This window comes from Paroedura picta, chromosome 14, assembly GCF_049243985.1.
Source record: "Paroedura picta isolate Pp20150507F chromosome 14, Ppicta_v3.0, whole genome shotgun sequence".
Lineage (NCBI taxonomy): Eukaryota > Metazoa > Chordata > Lepidosauria > Squamata > Gekkonidae > Paroedura > Paroedura picta.
The window spans coordinates 464478-484055 of NC_135382.1; the positions used below are offsets into that span (position 1 = coordinate 464478).

General features: G+C 44.1%; 1 protein-coding gene across 1 annotated transcript in view; it reads right to left on the minus strand.

The window, feature by feature from the left end:
* Positions 1-19578, minus strand: part of GABBR2 (gamma-aminobutyric acid type B receptor subunit 2) — a 489886-nt gene that overhangs the window by 139365 nt on the left and 330943 nt on the right. The window contains exon 10 of the mRNA XM_077309699.1: positions 15928-16078. Within this exon, the coding sequence (XP_077165814.1) occupies positions 15928-16078 (151 nt within the window). The remainder of the gene's footprint in view (positions 1-15927; positions 16079-19578) is intronic.

Genomic DNA, 19578 nt, shown 5'->3' on the forward strand with positions numbered 1-19578 from the left:
CCCTGCTTCATTTTGTACTCCAAGGCCAAACTTGCCTGTTATCCCGGTTATCTTTTGGCTTCCTACTTTAGCATTCCAATCCCCCTTGATAATAAGCACATCATTTTTTGGCGTTGCTTCTAGAAGGTGTTGTAGGGCTTCATAGAACTTCATCCTCTTCAGCAGCAGTGGTTGGGGCATAGACCTGGATCACTGTGATGTTGAATGGTTTGCCTTGGATTCGAACTGAGATCATTCTGTCATTTTGGGGATTGTATCCCAAGACTGCTTTTCCTACTCTCTTATTGATTATGAAAGCTACTCCATTTCTTCTGCGAGATTCTTGTCCACAGTAGTATACCTGGTCATCTGAATTACATTCACCCATTCCTGTCCATTTTAGTTCACTGATTCCTAAAATGTCGATGTTCAGTCTTGTCATTCAAGATGTCATAGTCCCATGGTATATGGCACTGGTCAGACCACACCTGGATTACTGTGTGCAGTTCTGGAGGCCTCACTTCAAGAAGGACGTAGATAAAAAACGTAGAGGAGAGTGACGAGGATGATCTGGGGCCAAGGGACCAAGCCCTATGAAGATAGGTTGAGGGACTTGGGAATGTTCAGCCTGGAGAAAAGGAGGTTGAGAGGGGACATGATAGCCCTCTTTAAGTATTTGAAAGGTTGTCACTTGGAGGAGGGCAGGATGCTGTTTCTGTTGGCTGCAGAGGAGAAGACACGCAGTAATGGGTTTAAACTTCAAGTACAAGGCGTCAGGCAGCCGGCCAAGGAGCAACTGCGAGCCGCGCTGTGCGTGGCTCGCAGTTGCTCCCTGGTCGGTGGCCTGACGCCTCGGGAGGCGCTTCGCGCCTCCCGAGGCGTCAGGCCGCTGGCCAAGGAGGAACTGCGAGCCGCGCTGTGCGCGGCTCGCAGTTCCTCCGGCAAGGAATCGAAGGGACCAATCGGCAGGCGCTTCGCGCCTGCCGATTGGTCCCTCCGATAGTCTCTCCGGGGGAAGGGGCCAATCGGCACCCTTCCTCATCCCGGACACAGCCCGCCTTCCACGGGCTTACAGCTTTATTTAGTCCGTGGCGCCCGCGGCGCCACGGGCGGTGTACAGATGCATCCATCCATATTGGGATTCCATAAAGAATCTGAGGAATTATTTTGGCATTGTAGATTTTAATGGCTGCTTGAAGGTTTTTGTTGCCTTTTTGATGATAAAACTTGGCTAAAAGGGACAACTAGCCTTTTGCAGATTTGATTTTTTTTCTCTATGGTTGGCCCAACTGTTATTATAAGTAAAGTTTATGCCTAAATACTGGTAGTGATTGACCTGTTCTATATGTTTACCATTTTTTATCCAGGGAAACTTATATCGGGTCTTTGCAAATGCCACAAACTTGGTTTTTTCAATGTTTATTTTTAGTTGATTGTCACTACAGTAATCTCTGAATGACCGGAGATAGCATATAAGGCCAACTCGAGTTCTAGATAAGATAACTTTCCCCTCAAAGGTCTTAGAGGGAAGATTCCACCATATCCCATACCATGCGAGACTCTGTCCGTGTGGTTCTGGTTGCCCTGACTCTGTCTCACACATTTTGTTAGATTGCCCCTTATATTAGCAGTGTCGGGATGACAGCTTTGTTGCCTTGCTGGGAAACAAGCCTTCTGTAAGTAAATCTATGACCTTGCAATTTCTGCTCTCTGACAAAGACCCAGAGATAACCATTTTAGTTGCCAGAGTTTTAACTAAGATGCTTTTATAATATGCTGCCTACCTTGTATTTTATCTTTTATAGTTTATTTAATCATTTTAAGATCTGTTTGGTTATGTAACCCCATTTTACTATTTTGTTGAAATTTTAAACCCTACTTTTATATGTCTTATACATTTTATGCCAATAAAAGGTTACTGACTGACTGATAAGATAACTGTGTCATCCGCGTATAAAATAAGTGGAGTGGGCCTTTTGCCAAGAATGGGGGATGACCATTAACTTTGTCAAAATAGAAGGGTAAGTCACTTAAGAAAAGGTTAAATAGCTGAGGGGCAAGGATACAGCCTTGTTTCACTCGTATGTTTATTTGGGTTTTTGGTGTTAAATTTCCCTCAGCAGAATATTTGACTTGGCAGTGGTTGTTATGATGGAGCTGTTTTAATAGAAATAAACAGCTGGCCTATGTCTAGATTGTTTAATTTTATCCAGAGTTTCTCTGGAAACTGAGTCAAAGGCTGCTTTTAAACCAATAAAGGCAACAAATAATTTGCCCCTCTTAGGTTCGGTTTATTTCTGGCTTAAAAAAGCTAAAACAGTACAAATCTAAGGTAGTGTATCCCTTCCTAAACCCTATTTGCTCTGGCCCTATGATGTAATTGTTGGATGTCCAGTCAGCATAATGAATAATCAAGTCTGGAGGGATCCCATCTGGACCGGGTGACTTATGAGGTTTTAGAGATTTTGTCAGTTCAGAAATCTCAGCAGGTTCAATGTTTGGCCAACAGGGAAAGGAAGAGGATTGTCCAATGGACAGTTGAGGGACTAGTGAAGACGGTGATGTGAACAACGTGGAAAAATGGTCCATCCATTTGGAAGCTGGAATAGGACATACAGTTTTATTTGACTTGTTTGTTAAGGCATTGGTCACAGTTCTCCAGAATATCTGGTTATCAGATGAATGTAGTGCTTTGTTTAATGATTCCCAGTTTCTGTTGTGGAACTTGGATTTTTTTTTTAGCAACAAGAGACTGGTATTCGGCTTTAGCTCTGAGAGAGTGGGATTGGTTATCGAGAGATCTTGATTTATTGAATAGCATGCAATAGTGCCTTAATGGTTTCTTTTCCAAGAAGCATTCTTTATCAAACCAAGTAGGGGATAAGATGTTATTATTAGGAGGTTTTGATAGGTGATAAAAAAGCCCAATTACTGACTCATAGAGTTGCAAAATAGAGTTAATGGAGTCTGCTGTAAGGAGCTTATGTCTCAAATCTTGCATTTGGGGGGAATTTATCACTTGCTCAATCTGAGGGACCAAGATTGGAGCCCAAGTTAATTTTCTAAAATTCAGGGGTTAGTCTAAAGTTACAGAGTCTACCTTTGAATAGGAGTCCATCAAATCTATCTTAACTGAGAGAATTAGAGGCATGTGGTCACTTTCTCTGAGTGCCAACTACAAAGTTGCTGATCCAACTAACAAGGGACCAGGAGACACAAACAAAATTGATGACGCTATTACCTCTAGTCGAAAGATGAGTATACTCATTTGAGTTTGGGAATTTTTTAGAGCCATTTCGAATTTTTAAATTCATATCAGAGCACAATATGATAAAATTTGTGCTTGCCCTGTTGGAGTTTGGGTCTATTCCATGATAAAGACATCTATTATTGATTCCTATTGGATTTAAATTTGTTAGGTACTTGATTCCTAGTCTAGCATTGAAATCTTCAATGAGGGCTAATTCATAGAATCATAGAATCATAGAGTTGGAAGGGGCCATACAGGCCATCTAGTCCAACCCCCTGCTCAACACAGGATCAGCCCTAAGCATCCTAAAGCATCCAAGAAAAGTGTGTATCCAACCTTTGCTTGAAGACTTCCAGTGAGGGGGAGCTCACCACCTCCTTAGGCAGCCTATTCCACTGCTGAACTACTCTGACTGTGAAAAACTTTTTCCTGATATCTAGCCTATATCGTTGTACTTGAAGTTTAAACCCATTACTGCGTGTCTTCTCCTCTGCAGCCAACAGAAACAGCATCCTGCCCTCCTCCAAGTGACAACCTTTCAAATACTTAAAGAGGGCTATCATGTCCCCTCTCAACCTCCTTTTCTCCAGGCTGAACATTCCCAAGTCCCTCAACCTATCTTCATAGGGCTTGGTCCCTTGGCCCCAGATCATCCTCGTCGCTCTCCTCTGTACCCTTTCAATTTTATCTACGTCCTTCTTGAAGTGAGGCCTCCAGAACTGCACACAGTACTCCAAGTGTGGTCTGACCAGTGCCGTATACAATGGGACTATGACATCTTGTGATTTTGATGTGATGCCTCTGTTGATACAGCCCAAAATGGCAAAATGGCCACGTAATTCAGCCTGTGGATGGTCACTTTTGAGGGTTGCAATATAATGTGTCACCTCTTCCCAGTTTAAATATTCCTCAGTAGCCTCCAAGATTGGGGGAATATAGATGTTAACTAAGATAATACTTGGATTGGCATTAATTAAGAGAGCTTGGGCATATGGGGGGGGCATCACCTATAGATATTGTTTCTTTAAGATTTGTTTTGACAAGGAAGCAGAGGCCCATTTGGTTTCTATCTCTTCCTCGTGATGCCAGGGCTGGGGTGCAAAAATTGTAGTATCCTTGTAAATGGACTTCACCTAGAACCCACGTTTCCTGGAGGAGAATTATATCATAGGATTGGAGGAATGAACAAAAGTCAGTATCTCCCCTCTTACTATGCCATCCTGCAATGTTCCATGCCAGTATTTGAAGGGTAGAGGATGAAGGTCTGAATTCTAGTCAGTTTGAGTCATTTACTGGAGTAATTGAGTGAATAGAGGAGCTTCCAGGTTGAACATCTGTTGCCATTGTTTCAGTAGTATTGGGAGTGGTATGTAGAACTACACATCCATTTCTGACAGAATTTAGTTTACACTGGGTCAACGTGTTAGAATGGGGGTGCACTTGGATTTCATTAGTTACACTCACCTCCATACTATTATGTGTGTCAGTTAGATCAATTAACTCAATTATTATATGAATTTGGAGTTCAGGAGAAAGCAAGGGAAAGGTGGACAACACATTTTCCTCTAGGGAATTGCCATGCAAACGGAGTTCTTTATTTCCAGAATTCAAGAGTACTTTTAGAAGATTCTGTTCAAAGTTTTCCCCATAGTGTTTGCTGTTTTTTCCTAATGGGAGTTTTGATGTCAGGGTCCATTGGATTCCTTTAAGTTCCTAGCTCTCTTATTGTAGTAATCTGTCTTTTGAAAGAATGTGAGCAGTGGGAAAGTAAAGAGGTTTAAATATACTCTTGAAGGAATACTACCCCTATGGCCTGCGCTTCCGTTGCAAGGGAGGCGTCTAGGATCACTTCAAAGTTCCTTGCTATGGGTGAGATGTTAAGTTGTGCCCCCACAAAGGTCAGAAGATGCACTTCTTGTCCTGCACCTTTCCTGCTTGGCCAAAGGATCTCCATCTTGGAGGGGTAGAGTTCCAGATGGCTCTGCTCTAACCATCCAGCAACAGCTTCCAAACATCTGATGAATGTAATCAAGGGGGAGTCCAGGTGGCTGTCCATGAGGAGAAAGAGCTGGGTGGGCCCAGTGTATGTGAGAGACCGCCTCCCTGCCTATACCCCCAAAAGAGTCTTACGCTCTGCCACCTCCAACTGGCTGCGGATCCCTGGCCCCAGAGAAGTACGTCAGGCCTCAAGAAGGGCCAGAGCCTTCTTGGGCCTGGCCCCCACCTGGTGGAAGGAGCTCCCTGAGGAGATCAGAGCCCTGCCCGAACTTCCACTGTTCCGCACGGCCTGCAAAAAGGAGCTCTTCCACCAGGCATTTGGTGGGGCCAACCAACTCAGAACACCTGCTGGTCCCCCCAGACGCCTGCCCATGACTGAAAGAATTAACCTCCCAATGTTACTGTGAATTGTTATTTATATTATAAAATGTGGTTTTGTAATCTTTTTGATGCTTTATTGAAAGTTGTTTTGATGTTACAGTCTGTATAATGTTCCATGTAAATTATATAATGTTCAGTGTAAACCGCCCAGAGCTGCAAAGAAATGGGTGGTATAGAAATCTAAATAAATAAAATAAATTTTGATGGCAGCCCAGCCCATAGCTCCAGACTAGCTGTCTAAGAGGGCCCATGAAGATATTAAATAACATGAGGGAGAGTACTGCAGTCTCCTTATGGGCGTGATAGAGATTCCCCCACAGCCACCCTCTGTGTCCAGTCCAAGAAAAAGGAACACAGCCATCGCAGGGCTGTCTCCCATATCTCGGCTCTGGCAAGGTGGTGGTCCAGTAACTCGTGGTCGATCTTTCCTTTCTAGAGCTATTTCCAATTCTCATGGCAGTAGACATTTGGGGAGAGCAGTTCAGGAACAGTGGGGTCTGGTTCTGGTGCAACACCCTTACTGCAGTGCAGGTCATGTACTTGGTAGGCAAATTCACTGTAGTTGGTTTGTCCATTCATATAACATTTTCACCACAGCATATCGCAGATCTCAACAACAACATTGCAGATGCCCTGTCTTGTATCTAGCAGAAGAGATTCAGAAGATAGGGCACTGGAGGCCAACCACTGCCTGGATCTGTATCCAACAGAACCTTGGGCACTTGGGAATGTGCCATAATGGAGGGAGCCCTTAACTCAGTTGTGCTGTCCACCCTGTATTCCTATTCTTCAACAGCTTCATCATTTCTGACCTTTTGTACCTATGTGTGTGTGTGTGGGGGGGGGGGGGGCTGACACCTAGCTGGTGTCTGAGGTGTTTCTCCTCCAATATTTGGTGTAAATTGGTGATGAGGGCTTTGGCCCCAGAACTCTGCTTGGGCAGATGGTAGCCATCCCTTTCTTTGGTAAGGCGCATGGGTTTTAGGAATTATTTGCTGCCTTTGTCATTGAAGGAAAAGAATATCATCCAGAATGTCTGGCCCCTCTGGACCCATCACTTTCGACATTTTGGCTTGGTTTATCTGGAGGCTTGGCTTGGTTTATCACCCCTTCAAGGATCGCTGCCTTGTTGTGGCAAGGGGGCTTGCGTAGTTCAATGAAGCTATGAGCTATGCCGTGCAGGGTCACCCAAGATGGACAGGTCATAGCTGAGAGCTCTGATAAAAGGTGATTCACTGGAGAAGGAAATGGCAAACCACTCCAGTATCTTTGCCATGAAAACCCAATGGACAAGTTCAAAAGGCAAAACGATATGACGCCAGAAGATGAGCCCCTCAGGTCGGAAGGTATCCAACATGCTACTGGGGATGAGCAGACGGCTAGTACGAGTAGCGCCAGAATGAATGAAGCGACTGGGCCAGAGCCGAAAGGACGCTCAGTTGTGGAAGTAACTGGTGGCGAAAAGACAGTCCGATGCTGTAAAGATTTTTATTCCTTAGGAACCTGGAACGTCAGATCCATGAATCAAGGAAAGCTGGATGTGGTTAAACAAGAAATAACAAGACTGAACATCGACATTTTAGGAATCAGTGAACTCAAATGGACAGGAATGGGTGAATTTAATTCAGATGACCATCAGGTATACTACTGTGGACAAGAATCTCACAGAAGAAATGGAGTAGCCTTCATAATCAATAAGAGAGTAGGAAAAGCAGTCTTGGGATACAATCCCCAAAATGACAGAATGATCTCAGTTCGAATCCAAGGCAAACCATTCAACATCACAGTGATCCAGGTCTATGCCCCAACCACTGCTGCTGAAGAGGATGAAGTTGATCAGTTCTATGAAGCCCTACAACACCTTCTAGAAGCAACGTCAAAAAATGATGTGCTTATCATCAAGGGGGATTGGAATGCTAAAGTAGGAAGCCAAAAGATAACCGGGATAACAGGCAAGTTTGGCCTTGGAGTACAAAATGAAGCAGGGCACAGGCTGGTAGAATTTTGTCAAGAGAATACAATGGTCATAGCAAACACTCTTTTCCAACAACCCAAGAGACGACTCTACACATGGACATCACCAGACGGTCAACACAGAAATCAGATTGACTATGTGCTCTGCAGCCAAAGATGGAAAAGTTCTATCCAGTCAATAAAAACAAGACCAGGAGCTGATTGTGGTTCAGATCATGAGCTTCTTGTTGCAAAATTTAGGCTTAAATTGAAGAAAGTAGGGAAAACCACTAGGCCACTCAGGTATGAACTAAATCATATCCCCAACGAATACACAGTAGAGGTGACAAATAAATTTAAGGAATTAGATCTGATAGACAGAGTGCCTGAACTATGGACGGAGGTTCGCAACATTGTACAAGAGGTAGCAACTAAAACCATCCCAAAGAAAAAGAAATGCAAGAAATCAAAATGGCTGTCTGAGGAAGCTTTACAAATAGCTAAGGAGAGAAGGGAAGTGAAAGGCAAGGGAGAAAGAGAAAGATACACCCAATTGAATGCAGAATTCCAGAGAAAAGCTAGAAGAGATAAGAATGCCTTCTTAAATGAACAGTGCAAACAAATAGAAGAAAACAATAGAATGGGGAGGACCAGAGATCTTTTCAAGAAAATTGGAGATATGAAGAGAACGTTTCTTGCAAAGATGGGTATGATAAGGGACCAAAATGGTAGGGACCTCACAGAAGCAGAAGAGATTAAACAAAGGTGGCAAAATTATACAGAAGAACTATACAAGAGCGAGCTTAACATCCCTGATGTCCACAATGGGGTAGTTACTGACCTGGAGCCAGACATCCTGGAATGTGAAGTCAAATGGGCCTTAGGAAGTCTGAGCAACAATAAAGCTAGTGGTGGTGACAGCATTCCAGTTGAACTATTCAAAATCTTAAAGGACGATGCAGTAAAATTGCTACACTCAATATGCCAGCAAATTTGGAAAACTCAACAATGGCCACAGGATTGGAAAAGGTCAGTTTACATTCCAATCCCAAAGAAGGGCAATGCCAAAGAATGTTCAAACTACCGCACCATTGCACTAATTTCTCATGCTAGCAAAGTTATGCTCAAAATCCTACAAGCTAGGCTCCAGCAATATGTGGACCGAGAACTTCCAGAAGTACAGGGAGGATTTCGAAGAGGCAGAGGAACTAGAGGTCAAATTGCCAACATACTCTGGATCATGGAGAAAGCTAGGGAGTACCAGAAGAACGTCTACTTCTGCTTCATTGACTATGCTAAAGCCTTTGATTGTGTGGAGCACAACAAATTGTGGCAAGTTCTTAAAGAGATGGGAATACCAGAGCATCTTATTTGTCTCTTGAGAAATTTATATGCAGGTCAAGAAGCAACAGTGAGAACTGAACATGGAATCACTAACTGGTTCAAAATTGAGAAAGGAGTTCGGCAAGGCTGTATACTGTCGCCTTGCCTATTTAACTTGTAAGTAGAGCACATCATGAGAAATGCGGGATTAGAGGAGTCACAAACTGGGATCAAGATTGCAGGGAGAAATATCAAGAACCTCAGATATGCAGATGATACCACTCTAATGGCATAAAGTGAAGAGGAACTAAAGAGCCTTTTGATGCGGGTGAAGGAGGAGAGTGCAAAAGTTGGCTTGAAACTCAACATCAAGAAAACAAAGATCATGGCATCCGACCCTCTCAATTCCTGGCAAATAGATGGGGAAGAAATGGAGATAGTGACAGATTTTATTTTCCTGGGCTCCAAGATCACTGCAGATGGGGACTGCAGCAAAGAAATTAAAAGACCCTTGCTCCTGGGGAGGAAAGCTATGGCAAATCTAGACAGCATCCTAAAAAGCAGAGACATCACTCTGCCAACAAAAGTGCGTTTAGTCAAGGCTATGGTATTCCCAGTGGCAATGTATGGCTGCGAAAGTTGGACCATTAGGAAGGCCAAGCGTCAAAGAATTGAGGCTTTTGAACTCTGGTGCTGGAGAAGACTCTTGCGAGTCCCTTGGACTGCAAGGCGAACAAACCGGTCAGTCCTAGAGGAGATCAGCCCTGAGTGCTCTTTAGAAGGCCAGATCCTGAAGATGAGACTCAAATACTTTGGCCACCTCATGAGAAGGAAGGGCTCCCTGCAGAAGAGCCTAATGCTGGGAGCGATCGAGGGCAAAAGAAGAAGGGGACGACAGAGAATGAGGTGGCTGGATAGAGTCACTGAAGCAGTAGGTGCAAACTTAAATGGACTCCAGGGAATGGTAGAGGACAGGAAGGCCTGGAGAATCATTGTCCATGGTGTCATGATGGGTCGGACACGACTTCGCACATAACAACAACAAGAAATCTGGAGGCAAACAAAACTATGCTGGTCAAGTTTCCAAGCCAATTTTTTTTGAAGTGGCATTGACCTTCGCATTATTTGGGCCTCTCAAGGTGGGGGAACTGGTGGACAATTTCAGAGCTGACATTATTATTATTTAATTTATTCCCGGTCGCTCCCATAGACTGGCTTGTGGCGGGTTACAAACGTCCAGTAAAAATCCCATTAAAACCCCATTAAAATGGACACAAAACATACAAGAACAGGTAACCTGGCAACATTCCACCCCCTCCCCCCTCAGGAGCTGCTTTCTTTCTCAGTGTGTGAGAGTATATAGGTGGCAGGAAGTGGGGGCTGTTTGAATGTTGGATTTTTTCTCTGTCCCTTGCTTGGGTGGTGGGGGACTCCAGCTAATTGCATTAGCTGATTTGCAGTTCTGACGAGGACTGACTGCTAGCTCCACCCACTGCTGGATAATAGGGCAGACTTTAATGCATTCAGAGATGACGAGAGTCATCCCATGGACCAGAATGCTGGAAGAGAAAGGAGCAAGTGATGGGTGGGCTCTCTTTAAACAAGAGCTATTCCATGCTCAAGCCATGACGATTCCAGCAAGACGAAAACATGGTAGGCGATCCAAGAAGCCTATTTGGATGATCAGAGAACTTCAGGAGCAGCTGAGGGGAAAAAAGGAATGGAGGGAAGGACAGACCTCGAAAGAATGAGATAAGTGTTGGAATACAAGCTCATAGACCGTGTTCTCATTTTTCTTGGGACTGCCATATTCAAAATCTTATTCAGCTTATTTAAATTGCTGGGTAGGTCCCAAATATAGAAGAGCTCATTTAAACTCTATTCCAATGGCAGAACTGCATGGCAAGTTAGACTGCATTGATACCTTACTTCACTGTTTATTGGACTGTCCAAAATTTTATGAATTCATAGTAAAGTTTCTCTCTCCCTCGATAAATGATATGGCTTGTCTCCCATCCCAGTGAAAGCTGCAAATCCTTTCGGAAGGAAAGGGCTGTAAAATTACTGTGGCTGTTGCAAAATTTTTCTTTCATGTAATTAAACTTAACAGATTGTCATATTTTGTTAGGATGAGGCCTGACTCTTGTGCCCGGCTCTACCTGCCTTTGCATGCGAGATGGAAAGTCTAGGAACTCTGTCATCACTGTATGTGCATTGGTATACGTACTGATACTTAGTATTGTGATTGTGTTTTTTGATGTCCAAAATAAGTTATTATATTACGATTTTACTTGTATTACTAATTCATTTGTATTTGGTAACAACTCTATTTTTGATTGTCAACACTCAAAACTTTAGTTAGAAGAACTTAAATGAATGCAAAATAGTAGGCAATGAACCCACCACCTCCTGAGGAAGCCTGTTCCACTGAGAAACCACTCTAACTGTCAGGAACTTCTTCCGGATGCTTAGATAGAATTTCTTTTGAATTAATTTTATCCCATTCATTCTGGTCTGTCCCTCTGGGGCAAGAGAGAACAATTCTGCTCCATCCTCCATATGGCACCCTTTTAAATACTTGAAAATGGTTATCAGATCCCCCCTCAGTCGTTTTCTCTCTAGGCTAAACAGACCAAGCTCCCACAATCCTTCTTCATATATCTTGGTCTCCAAAACTCTCACCATCTTTGTTGCCCTCCTCTGAACATGTTCCAGTTTGTCAACATCCCTCTTCGATTGGGGTGCCCAAAACTGAACACGGTACTCCAAGTGAGGCCGAACCAGAGCAGAGTAAAGCGGTACCATCACCTCCCGTGATCTGGACACAATACATTTGATACAGCCCCAAATCCCATTTGCCTTTTTAGCCACTGAGTCACACTGCTGACTCATGTTCAATGTATGGTCTACAAAGACTCCTAGATCCTTTTCGCACATGCTACTGCCAAGACAAGTCTCCCCCATCTTATATTGGTGTATTTGGTTTTGCCTACCTAAATGCAGAACTTTACATTTGTCCCTATTGAACTTCTCGAGCCTATCAAGATCATCTTGTATTCTGTTGCTGTCTTCAGTTGTGTTTGCTACCCCTCCCAGTTTAATGTTATCTGCAAATTTAATGTATCCCCTCTAATCCCTCATCCAAATCATTTATAAATATGTTGAACAATACATGCCCCAGGACAGATCCTTGGGGTACTCCACTTGTCATTCTTTTCCAAGAAGATGCTGAACCATTAACAAGTACCCTCTGGGTACGATTTGTCAACCAGTTCTTGATCCAACTGACAAGGATCCATACCGCGTTTTAACAACTTGTCAACAAGAATATCATGTGGAACCTTGTCAAAAGCTTTACTGAAATCCAGATGAACTATGTCCACGGCATTCCCCCGATCCAGCAAGGTAGTCACTTGCTCGAAAAAAGAGATAAGGTTGGTCTGACATGACTTGTTTTTGCGAAACCCATGCTGAGTCTTAGAAATCACAGCTCTCAGTTCCAGCTGCTCAAGGACCGAGTGTTTGATGATTTGTTCCAAAATTTTGCCAGCTACAGATGTCAAGCTGACGGGTCAATAATTACCCAGATCCTCCTTTTTCCCTTTCTTGAAGATGGGGACAACATTTGCCTGCCTCCAATCGTCTGGCACCTCACCTGTTCTCCAAGAAGTGTAAAAAATAATGGACAGAGATTCAGAGATGAGATCTGCAAGTTCTTTTAGTATCCTTGGATATAGTTCATCTGGCCCAGAAGACTTTGTTTCATTTAAAGAAACTAGGTGTTTGTGGACTGTTCTAACAATGATCCTAGGCCACCATTCTCATGCCCTGTGTTGCGTTACGTTTTTGCCACACTGACTGTATTTTTGGAGGGTTGGATAGGGAACTGGTTAGAGAATCCTACCCCAAAGAATATTTGTCAGTGGTATTTCATTGGATTGGAGGGAGGTGATGTCATGAACCTCTGGTTCCTGCCCCAACTTTTGCATTTTACAATCTGGTTGTTTCCCACTTGTTCCTGACAACCCCAGTTGGGCTCTGGCCCCCCGGCAGAGCTCAAAGGCACCACCCCTCCCCTTCGGCCTCTTCCTGCATATCAAAGGTTCTTCCCACTTCCTTGCTATCTCTCCTCTAGGCTGCTTCCCTGGCTAGGCTAAAAAACAGACGTTTGAACTGGGTTAACACTTACCCATATCAAATAATGCTCTGATCCTATTTTCCTGTGTGAATGCTCCTTCTCATCTAAGACAAAATCCCTTGCCTAGTTCCCACGGCCCAGGTATATATGCTTTGCCATCCCCTATGTCTCTTTCTCGGTCAAAGTTTCCTGTCTGGGAGCATAGGCACGTTGTGGACTTTGATTGCTAACTTCACAATAAAGACTTTTACTTAAAGCTTCCCCAAGAATCCTGAGAGTGATGTCTGCGGCGTGAGTTGGCTGAGTCTTAACCACTTGGTTCCTGACAACGGAGCAGTTGGGTGCTACAGGGCTTGGAATTGGGTCTGGTACTTTTCAACATTTTTATCAATGATCTGGATGAGAGGGTGGAGGGACTCCTCATTAAATTCACAGATGACATCAGTTTTGGAAGAGTAGTGAACACCCCAGAAGATAGAAATAGAGTTAAACAAGATCTGAAGATGTTTTAAAGTGGGCAAATGAGAACAAGATGCAATTCAAGAAGGAGAAGTGCAGAGTTCTACATCTGAGTCATAAAAATGAGGAGCATGAATACTGGAAGGGAGATACACTTTTGGGTAGCAGTTTATGCAAACAAGATCTTGGGGTACTATTAGACTGTAAGCTAAATATCAGCAGACAGTGTGATACAACAGTAAAAAAAGGGGAGAGCAGTTTTAGACAAAATGGAGTGGCTGGAGAGTAGAGCAATGAAAAGATCCAGGGCCCGGGGGCCAATCCCCATGAGGAAAGGCTGAGGGACGTGGGCATGTTCAGCCTGGAGAAGAGGAGGTTGAGAGGGGACAGGATTGCTATCTTTGAAAGGTTGTCAGAGGAGGGCAGGGAAAGGTTCCTGTTAGCAGCAGAGGAGAAGACCCACAGTAACAGGTTTAGATTACCTGTAGAATGGTACCAGCTATATATGAGGGGTGAAAATTCAGTCAGAGTAGTTCAATAATGGATTGGGATGCCTAAAGAGGTGGTGGGATCCCCCTCCCTGGTGATCTTCAAGCAACAGCTGCAGAGATCCTTATCCTAAGGTGACCAGATTGTCCCACTTTTGGAGGGACATCTGGGGGTATCTGGCAAATTGTACTTATGTTGAAATTAAAAATATATATATTACAATACTATTTTTGCATTCTATGCATTCTATGAAACTTTTTGTTGCTCCATAAAGACCAAATTTTTAATCAAGAACCCCCCTGGTCAATGGTGTTCCGCTTTACCAATGTTAAAATATGGTCACCTTACCTTATCCTGGATGCTTTAGGCTAATCCTGCTAATTACGGTCTATACTCGCATATAAGCCGACCCGCATATAAGCCGAGGCACTTAATTTTACCAAACTTACTGGGCAAACTTACTGACTCGCATATAAGCCGAGGGTGGGAAATGCAGCAGGCTACTGGTAAATTTACAGGGTGGCCTAAGCGATTAATCCATGCTCAATCATCACAGGTTTTCCCATACAGCCTCCCTCCAACAAATACAGAAAAGTCAAGAGGATAAATAACTGCTGGTTTTTGTACCCCGCTTTTCACTAACCAAAGGAGTCTAAAAGCAGCTTACAATTGCCTTCCCTTCCTCTCTTGATGCCAGACACCCTGAGAGAGCACTGACAGAATTGTTCTGGCAGGAGAACCAAACATTGCCCCCCAGGCAAGGTAGTCACTTGCTCAAAAAACACTGCCCCCCCAGGCCAGCAAACCAGAGCAGAACAATAGTACCCAAAGTACTACAACAAGTACGCTACTAAACCTGGGGCTTCAGTGCCCCCCCAGAACAAAACACTGAAATAAAGAACTGTAAAACTTAAAACTGAAAGAGAGAACGGTAAAATTCAACTTTTAAAAGAAACAGAACCCCAAGAAGAAAAGGCAAACCATGCTGCCCCTCAAATAAAAGAAGAAACACTAGAAGAAACAGTAAATCCCAAAGCACCCCCAAAACCCACCCCATCCACAGAAACCAAAAGAATAGTTTGAAAGAACTATTAGGAAAAGAAGGGGGAAAATATCAGAATCCCCCAGTCAAATCATTGATGTCCTACAAGCTGCCAGAGTAAGCTTTCAAGGTATTTGCAGAAGGCAATGGTTAGCTGGGAGCAATTAGCTCACTTGGAAAGAGCTAAGTTTTTTAGATGTTTGCAGAAGGCAAGGGTTAACTGGAGGCCACTAGCTCACTTGCAAAGAGCTCAAGTTGCAAATACAATGCTGTGATTGGCTGGCTGGGGCTATTAATCAATTACCCGCGTATAAGCTGAGGAGGTCTTTTAAGTCAGTGGTCCCCAACCCCCGGTCCGGAGACTGGTCCCGGTCCATTGATCAGTCGGTACCGGGCCATGGCTCCTCCTCATCCTCCTCCCCGGCTGCTGCCTCAGGGGCTGCCCTGCCACTCTGCCGCCGGCTCGCCTTTGGTGCTTTCCAGCGGCCGCCATAGCTGGGGCTCCCCCTCGGCATGACACTGTGCAGCTGCTGCTGGCAGAGCCCCGCCAGTGGGTGGTGGGAAGTCAGGGGTGCCAGCGGGAAAGCAAGTAGAACAGGGGCTCAGGCGTTGGCAGCAACGTCCCTTGGCAAAAGACTACCCCCCCCCCTGGGCCTCAGTAAAATGGTCAAGCGTTGACCTGTCCCCGATGATTAAAAGGTTGGGGACCACTGCTTTAAGTGCTAAAAACTGTGCTGGAAAACTCAGCTTATGTGCGAGTATATACAGTACATTCATTCCCAGGTTAGAATATAAGACGTCAGTTTTAAAAATGGTTTCTTTTTGATAGAAACATGCACCTTTTCTTCTCGTGATCTTTATTTTACAAACAAGGATAACAGGACAAAATGGAAGCATCCATATTGCCCTTCTTACTTCTGATTACGGTTTTTGATGTTGAAGAACAAAAAAGCGCTGGCCATGATCATTCCCAGAATAGTGAGCGCTGAAAGAATACTGTAGAGAGGTAAGGAGATCTTGCGGAGTTGACTCTGGATGATTGTTCTGTCCTTTGGTGCTTCTATTCCTGAAACATGTCAAAAGGAAAAATAAATTACTGCTAGTAATTTAATTGAACTGTGAACAAAACAAGAAGGTGCTCATCTCTACCTGGTGGAATGAGCTCCCAGAAAACATCAGGGCCCTGCTAGAGCTAAAAAATCCCACAAGGCCTCCAACATGGAGCTCTTCCAGCAGGCTTTCAGTTGAGAGAAGTGAGCATATCACCAATGAGAGCCCAGAGGCCCCTCCCGCCATCAAACTGCACTCATAGAAAAAGAATTTGAATCAGTAGTGCAGTAAAACAGAGTTCCATGGCTGAACAAATAGCTAGGCAGGGAGAAGAAGGAAGTGCCAGCTCAGGAGCTACTGGTGAGTGCTTCTCTCTTTCTTACCGTGTGTGAGGGCAGTCTGTGAGGGTATACAGGTTGCAAAAGACTGTGGGCTGTTTGAACGTTGTTATTCTTTTGTCTGTTCCTTGCCTGGGTAATGGGGAACTGCTGATAATCACATTCGCTGATTTGCATTAGTTGACAGTTTTGCTTGAGGCTGCCTGCTGGCTCCACCCTCTGCTGAGTGGCCCACTTGTGCTATAAAAGGCTCTTGCTTGCCAGAGGCACAAGTCAAAGCGTGAGAGGTAAGAGGCTCTTAGCCTGTGGATCAAGCCAGGGGATTCTGTAAGAGTTCCACAGTTTGCAGAAGGGGTCTGCTTCTACCCACAGTGGATCGAAGCAGCATAGCTGGCTATGGACCTGTGCCTGTGACCAAGAACAAGTTAGTAGCACTCCTGGAGGAGAAGGTACAGAAGCTAGAAGAATGCCTGTCCACACTATTCTCAAAAGGAGACTGAAGAGTTCTTGAAAAGAACTCATGGAGTACTTTCTGGGGGGCATTTGGGAGGGGTGGGAAAGGTGTCTCACCAATCTGAGGAGAACCAAATACAAGAGGACAACAGATGGAAGAATGCTACCCAGAGGTGTAGAAAAACACAGAGATGTTCTGCCCCTCTGATTCTCAGAAATTGTTTCCAGGTTCTGCCTGTAGACTCTGGACCGCAGGAACAGGGGCTATTCTCCAACCCCACCCCCCCAATCTCAAAAGATGTTTCACAGTCCCCTGAGGATGAGAGGACAAGCTCTTCTGCTCCCCAACATATTAGGATAAGGAGACGTATGCTAATTGGGGATTCCCTATTGAGAGGAGTAGAAGCCAAAGTGTGTTGACTGGACTTGTTGTCTCAGGAGGTATGCTGTCTACCTGGCGCGAGAATCAAAGATGTCACAGAAAGGGTGGAAAGACTTGTTAAGCCCAGGGACTTGTTAAGCCCAAGATATCCCTTCCTGCTCATTTATGCAGGAACAATGGACTTGGGCATGCAGATTGTGTTGTTGTTGGTTCTTCCTGTTAATCCCCAAATCTTAGGAAGGGAAAGAAAAATAATGCAGATACATTGGGAAAGGTTTGGGTTTTTGGACCATGAATCATGCTGCTGTGATATGGCTCTTCTATCAGGAGAAGGTTTGCACCTCATGAAGGTGGGGAAAAATGTCTTTGCGAAGTGTCTTGTGGACCTGGTGAGGAGGGCTTTCAAGTAAGTCAAATGGGGGAGCAAGACGGGACCGAGTGGTCTTGGGACATTTCAGTTACCCAGATATCTGTTGGAAGACCAGCTCTAATAAAAATGAAAAGTCCAATACATTCTTGACTTCTCTTGCTGACAGCTTCATTTCCAAGAAAGCAGGAGGGGCAACTAGGGGGTCTGCTGTTTTAGAGCTGATTCTCACCAGCAGGGAAGAACTGGTTCACACGTTCTGGGAACACTTGGAAGTAGTGACCATGTTATTTTGGACTTTATGATCTTGGGGAAGAGAAAAGCTGTATGTAGTCACACATACAGGCTGGACTTCAGGAGAGCAAATGTAAACAAACTTAAAGTTATGTTGGGTAGCATCTTGTGGTCAGAAAAATTGAAGGAGATGGAAGTCCAAGAAGGTTGGGAGTTTCTCAAAAGTGAAATACTGAAGGCATAACTGGGAGGAAAACTGGGAGGAACCTAAAGGAACTAGGGTGGCTCTATAAGCAGCTTTCAAAAGAACTGCGTATTAAAAAAGACTCATTTAGGAAATGGAAAGAGGGTATTATAACCAAGGAGGAATATAAACATATAACCAATGCTTGCAGGAAGAGTTTTAAAAAACCTAAATCTCAGTAAGAGCCTAGGCTAGCAAGAAATGCTGAAAACAACAAAAAAGGGTTCCTTAGTTATATTCAAAGTAAGCAAAAGAAGAGGGACATGGTTGTACCATGGAGGGTACAAGAAAGAGACATTGTTACACGCGATGAGGGCGGAGAGTTGTGGCCTAGGATCACTGTAGGGGTAGCCTATAAACATCTTTAAATGAAAACAAATCCCCTCGGCCAGATGAACTGCATCCAAGGGTACTAAGAGAACTTGCAGATATAATTTCTGAATCTCTGTCCATTATTTTTGACAATTCTTGGTGATGTGGCAGAAGATTGGAGGTAGGCAAATATTGTCCCCATCTTCAAGAAGGGGGAACAGGAGGATTCGGGTACATCAGTACATGGATGTAAGGCCACCAAGGAAGACCGAGTTGCTACATGGAAGAAGGCAATGGAGAACGACCTCTGTTCTACTGAAATGCCGCAGGGATGTGGTAGCTATGAGGTGGTTGCTGCTTGAAGACACATTCTCCTTCTTATACAAACCATTTTCCATCATAGAAGGGATCTCTAGAGTTATCTGGAGTTGGAAAGGATCTCTAGAGTTATCTAGTCCTACCCCCTGCACAATGCAGGAACTCACAACTACCCGCCTACCCACAGTGACCCCAATTTCATGCCCAAGCGATTTCCCCCTATCACCAAAAATCTCCGGAATAAAGCCTTGCCTGGAGGAAATTCATCTACCATCCCACAGTTGTGATCAGCAACTCCCTGGGTATGCATGGAAGAGCCATAAGAGACAAACAATAGCACATCCCTACCTGTCCAAATGTGGACGGAGGTTTGTAACATTGTACACGAGGTAGCAACTAAAACCATCCCAAAGAAAAAAATGCAAGAAATCAAAATGGCTGTCTGAGGAAGCTTTACAAATAGCTAAGGAGAAAAGGGAAGTGAAAGGCAAGGGAGAAAGAGAAAGATACACCCAACTGAATGCAGAATTCCAGAGAAAAGCTAGAAGAGATAAGAATGCCTTCTTAAATGAACAGTGCAAACAAATAGGAGAAAACAATAGAATGGGGAGGACCAGAGATCTCTTCAAGAAAATTGGAGATATGAAGAGAATGTTTCATGCAAAGATTAGTATGATAAAGGACCAAAATGGTAGGGACCTAACAAACGGAAAAGATTTTTTTTTTAAGTGGCAAAATTATACAGAAGAATTATACAAGAGCGAGCAGTGGCTGGATGTCCTTGCCTATGTAACTTGTATGCGGAGCACATCATGAGAAAGGCGGGATTAGATCCCACAAATTGGGATCAAGATTGCAGGGAGAAATA